This window comes from Hibiscus syriacus, unplaced genomic scaffold, assembly GCF_006381635.1.
Source record: "Hibiscus syriacus cultivar Baekdansim isolate YM2019G1 unplaced genomic scaffold, ASM638163v2 tig00111937_pilon, whole genome shotgun sequence".
NCBI classification, from domain to species: Eukaryota; Viridiplantae; Streptophyta; class Magnoliopsida; order Malvales; family Malvaceae; genus Hibiscus; species Hibiscus syriacus.
The window spans coordinates 568,317-574,573 of record NW_024063215.1 but is presented as its reverse complement, the minus strand read 5'-3'; the positions used below and the strand labels follow the sequence as shown (position 1 = coordinate 574,573).

At 33.7% G+C, this 6,257-nt stretch overlaps 1 protein-coding gene across 1 annotated transcript; it reads left to right on the top strand.

The window, feature by feature from the left end:
- Positions 1-4,362: 4,362 nt before the first annotated feature.
- On the top strand, positions 4,363-5,892 carry LOC120172993 (MYB-like transcription factor EOBI). Its single transcript, XM_039180296.1, has 3 exons — positions 4,363-4,628; positions 4,830-4,959; positions 5,168-5,892. Exons 1-3 carry the CDS (start codon positions 4,496-4,498, stop codon positions 5,781-5,783), a joined length of 879 nt encoding a protein of 292 aa, XP_039036227.1. The 5' UTR covers positions 4,363-4,495; the 3' UTR covers positions 5,784-5,892.
- Positions 5,893-6,257: the final 365 nt, after the last annotated feature.

The window sequence follows — 6,257 nt, the reverse complement described above, 5'->3', positions numbered from 1 at the left end:
ACGAAATTTATCTTATGTAGATGAATAACTGTTTCGGCACTAAGTGTGCATTTCACGGAATTCATCCTATGTGGATGAATAACCGTTTCGGCACCATGAGTGCAAAACACGAAATTCATAATATATTTATGAATGGCCATATGGGCACTATATGTTCACTACAAAGAAATGATAATAAATAAAAATAATGAATTGATATTTCATTGATAAAAAATAATGATATGTATATATATGTTGATTTCATTGTATGATTAAGTATGCCTCACTAAGTAATACTTAACGTGTGTTTATTTCACGAGTAGGTTGAATACAGCTGAGTAAGAAGATCATTAGACATTCAGACAGAGTCGCCTCAGTAGTAACCGTATGACATACCTGTCTACTTTTGTTATATTTTAGTTGGTATGTAATACGGTTCAGTAAAAACGCATTAAACAATATTTAGATTAAACCGATGTAAAATGTTGAGGTGTTTGAACATCTCTTTTTGTTCATCTATTTAAGTTAATGTATGTTTTCTTTTAAGTGAATTAAAATGTTTTATAAAATGAAACAAAATTTTATGGGATTTTGAATTAGGAATAATAATATTAGTGATGTGACATATGTACCTCGTATACGTATGGGTATATGGGAGATGGGTGTTACAACCGTAGTCGGGTCAGATGACACCACTTGCTTATCAGATACCATTGCAATCGAGTCAGATGCTACCACAACTGGTTCAGATGTTATATGGGAGCTTGCTTTGACCATGTGCATGATGGCTTGGCAGATAATGTCAGAGTCCAAGTTGGGATGATCCTGGTTAATCCCTCCAACACAACATGTGTGAGGATTGTTGTATACTGTTAGTTTCTATATATTGTTTTTCATCTTTCTCTTTAATACACGAACCATTTAGTTGCTTCCGTTATCACGTTGGAAACAGTGGCAAACATACTTTTCAGTGATGAAATGATCAATTCTAGACTGAACAAAATTACGAATGTTGTAATTCTTATTTATCATCATCACTTATTCTTTGGATGAAAACTTCATTCTTTTATATAACTCACCATCATTGGCTGATGAGTTAAATTTGTAGTCACCAACATTAGGCATATCCGTAAATTTTAGCCCGTACATTGCACCATAGTCAGCTTCATACATGTATGTTGGAGGTTCGGTGTGTACCATATTTATGGGAATTTCATTTATATCATTGTCATTGGAGTACATGTTGAACTGCAATGATTCTGGCTGAACGAATAGTCTAGTCTCAGCACCATCCGCACCTGGCTCATGAAGAGGTTCTTCTGATAAAGATTAGGGTTCTTCCACGATGCCAACATTTAGGTCGATCAAGATGGTAGTTGAATGTCTTCCCCTTGAACTTGAAGACATCTCGATATTGAGTTTGAAGAAGCTCGCAGTTGAATGCCCCTGGAATTTGAAGGTATCGTGTCAAATGAGTACTGCACATATTGCTACATCGAGGGCATCTTCATATTCAGGTCAAAGAAATTGGAAAATGAATGTCTTCCCCTTAGACTGGAAGCGATGTTGCCATACAGATTGTTTGTGGAGCCACCTTGGTACAGATCGTAACAAGTTGCTGATGAATATCTATCCATTGAACTTGATGAGATGACACCATGATATCGATTTCCCATTAACGAGTTAAAATCATTACACATTACTTGAGTTGGATTGTCAACTTGGAGCCATCTCATAATGGGAGCATAATAACATACCACGAACCACAAACACTTAACAAATGTCACATACATTTGTGTATCGGTGTCTGAATATTGATTCTGATAATCAATCATCATAGCAACATCGTCATCGTTTGAGAGTTCAAACGTTGTAAAAGTTAATAGAAATATTGCAGTTGGAAATCTGTATTGAAGTGAAAACAGTCTTCTAGTACTTCCAACGTGAACCTTCTTTTAAATTTTATTGATCAACTTCTCAAGAGTGAAGTTTCTCTTGAAGGATATTCTGACAAAAATGATTTGATGCGAAGACAACGTCGATTTCATCTTCCCAAATTTCTTCATCATAGTAAACAATAGTTGAAATACGCGTCATTTTTAGAGTTTGAAAGATTGAGAGTCTTGTATACGCAAAAACAATAATTGAAATACGCCTAATTAAATAAATAATATATGAATTAAAATGCAAATTAATCCAATTTTTTTAAAATTTCACAATAATTTAAATAACACAATTTCATATTGTTACTATATCATCAAAATGTCTCGAGGTATGATCCCGCCTTCCAATTTTACAACCGCAAAAAATAATACAAAATAATTAGTACAATAAATTTTTTCAAATAATCAAATATAAAATATATATAATAAAAATGGTTTTACCTTATAAAAACAATAACAAAATCTACTTAGCTTGATAGAAGGAATTGATAGAAGTGAGAATAAGCAAATAATTTTGGTGTGGTTATGTTTGCATTCAGAGGAGTTGTTATTTATAGGGGAGGGGGATCGTTTAAAAGCCGATTTTTAAGGCTCCGGTAATAATGGAATACCCAATAATTCAACATGCATAATGGACATGATCCGCGCCTTCCATACGTGTCAGACGTTTAGCGAAGCGCAAATGACCATCCGCGCCTTTCCTTACGTGGCGCCAGCTCGGATTGAACCCCGCAAAGGCGTGGCTGATGATCCATGCTTTATTGCTACCGTGTTAGAAAGGGTGTTAGATCGGTAATATTAGAGGAGAGGGTGCCTAACAGGTAATTATTACGTATAAGGGTGATATTTCTGTAGAAACTCCTGAATTAACCATGCTATATTGTCATTATTCCTACATCATTAACACCATTTTCTTGTTAATAAAACAAACAAATAAAAAAATAAGTCAAATAAATTAATAGATTATATAATGTATGAGTAATTTTTACATAAATAAGGTAAAAAAAATCTATGTCAGTATTTATAAATAGAGTAGACCTGTTCCAGTGCAAATTACTCATCCAAATATAAAGTTTCATTAAAGTTTAGGAGAATTTGAATAAAAATATTAAGTTCACAAAATTAGACGCAAGTACGAAAATAGATTCATTAATATGAGCCAATTTATCTCAATGGTTTAAGGAATCATTGTTGTTCTTAGAGGTCATGGGTTCAAGTACCTATAATTGTAGCATGGTAATTGAGATTTCATTGTCAAATAATTAAGAATATTATTGTAAAAAAATTATTGATTTTCTTTGAAGTTTTAAGTTTAAGTATGGTTAATGCAAGAAGTATGAATGCTCATTGTTAAATTATCGAGAATTTTTTTAATAGATATTGTACTTATTTTAAATTAATAAAAATAAATAAATAAAATTTTCCGTGCCACTCCAAATTGACTCCTAACTGAATGAATTGAGTCTTTTATTACAAATTCTCTTTGCATTATTATGTAAACGGTCATTATTTGGACTTTTTCTCTTATCTTTGATATCAATTCTTAATTACTTTGTTTAGCTGTAATTAAGTTTAATTACATATAACATTTACATTTATGTTTTTTTTTCTTGAGTTAGTCATGACTTCATATAAAAAAAGAAAGTGATGGTTGCCTGAAAATTTTAAATTCAATATATTTTAATTTTTTATATTTTTGGATTTAGTAATATACGAAGCTCTCAGAAAATTTCTTAAAAAATCAATGTAACCCTGAAATTTTTTTGCAATCAATGTTATCAGTCATTACATAATATTATGTTAGCATAATAGATCGCCACATCAACTATGTAAACTGTCATATTAACATGATCATAATCAACATTTGATTTCGATGATTAAAGGGTCAAATTGAAGTTTTTTTGTGATTTAAGAGTTACATAGAGTGAAAAAAAAAATTCATGGGCCACATTGATTTATTTAAAAAAAATTAAGAGTACGATATACCATTAAACCTATATTTTATTTATCCCTAAAATTTTTAAAATTATATCTTAAAATATTATAAATTCGTTTTAAAACCTAAAATATTTTATTGGTCCCTATCCATACATACGTGTGATGCATCCATTGCATGTCAAATCAACTGGACGATGACATTGATTCTTCCATGGGAAAAGAGGTTGTACAAACAGCCCGCAAAAGATTTTGAGACAACTGAATGGTTGAAGGGTACGTGAAACATGTGTTACGTAATACTACAACTCTACGTAGAAAATGGTTACTCTTTTGTCTTTATCGCTCTCTCCGTGAGTGAAAATAAGGCGATCAAATGTCGTTGTAGGGTTAGATGAAAATAAATTGGGTCCCCATCCAGTTTCAGTGTCGGCAAATCATCGTCTTGTACTTCTCTCTTACTTTTATATTGGGGGGATGAGAGACAGACAGCCTCAGACTCCACTTCTTGCAAACCCCAAGGAAAATCATGCTTCTTTGGATCAAAAGAACGGACCAGTTTGTAAATTATATCGTTTTGTTTTCTCTATAGAGTGTATAAAGCAGCAAAATCGAAGGAAAAAGGATAGAGATTAAACATGGGTCACCATTCTTGCTGCAATCAACAGAAGGTTAAGAGAGGGCTTTGGTCCCCTGAGGAAGATGAAAAGCTCATTCGATACATCACCACTCATGGATACGGCTGTTGGAGTGAAGTCCCTGAGAAAGCTGGTATAATTTTCCCTTCACTTTTCAACATATAGTATTGAATTGTGGTTGTGGTCGCGGTAACCTTAAAAAACATTACGATATTGCCGTTATCTGGTGTTGCGGTTCCACTTTAATACTTTCTGCTTATTTCTTTTTCCTAGAGTTCCCATGTTCCTGGTATGATTTGATGAAGACCTGTCTTTTGCTTTTTCTTTTTCACAGGTCTTCAGAGATGTGGCAAAAGTTGTCGGTTGAGATGGATTAATTATTTGAGACCTGACATCAGAAGAGGGCGATTTACTCCTGAGGAAGAGAAGCTGATCATTAGCCTTCATGGTGTTGTAGGGAACAGGTTTGAAAATAATTCTGGGTTATTTCTACCGAGGTTGTAGGGATTTTATTTACCGTCTCATTTTCTGTTGTATTGTGTTTATCGTGACTGCAACAACAATGAGTGTTATTGTGAAATGCAATAGAATTGCCATTATTCCGATAACAAACCGCGGTTTAAATCCTCCGATATTATCCAGTGTCTAATATGTGTGAGGTGATTGTTGCAGATGGGCTCATATAGCAAGCCACTTGCCTGGAAGAACAGACAACGAGATAAAGAACTACTGGAATTCATGGATCAAGAAGAAGATACGAAAGTCATCAGCACCTCCAAAAACCACTGCTTATCCTCCTACTCATCATCCACAGATTAATTTTCCTTCAAACCAATTAGAGTTTGTAAATCAAAACTTGATGAGCACGGCAATCCCTAGTCATCGAGAAACCCTATTTTCTTCTCCACCCCCATTGTTCATATTCGACAGGAGAAACACACTTGATGGGATTCAAGTTCGTCAACATGGGGATAATTTAAACACCGAGAGCATTTGGAACTTGAATCAGCATCATCAAGTGCAAGCGTTGGCTCCTTCAACTAGTTCTTTCACAGGGGGTATGGATTCGAACACTTATTTGCCACCATTGATAGAGAACATGGAAGACGAAGGAGAAATGACGCTCGAGTGCTTGCAGAGGCAGCCGCTGGAGTTGAATGAATGGGTGGAATATTCCCAGCAAATTTCAAGCTTTCTCTTCTGGGATAACATCAACATACAAGGGGAAGAAGAAGCATTGCCATCAACTTCATCAAACATGGCAACTTCATTCCCCACATCATTATGAATTATTAAAAGGCTTTTCGAAAGAAGAAGAAAAAAAGGTTTCTTTTTCTTTTCTTTTCTGCTTTCTTTTTTTTCTTTTGTAACTTTATTTGGTGATGAGCTTGTGAAATGTGAGGGACTGTGACATACATAATCATGCATGATTTCCCCCTTCTTATTCTTCTTCTTCGTGAGAAAATTATCCACGAATACAAGACGCATATCTAAATCAATATGAGATCCAAAGCATGAAATATCATTATGATAACAAATAAACGTCATCTTGATCAATCACGACGATGTCAAATTCAACTCTGAAAAAAAATATAAATGAAAACAACGTAAAAAACGGTAAGCTATCAAAAGACATAGATAAATGTGCTATAAAGAAAGAGAAAAATATCACATAGACATAATTATTCTTATTAAAAATTAAAAAAAAAAACCGGCATACAACAACCAGCATCAAAACTGATGTCGTCGTCGGTTAAATAAA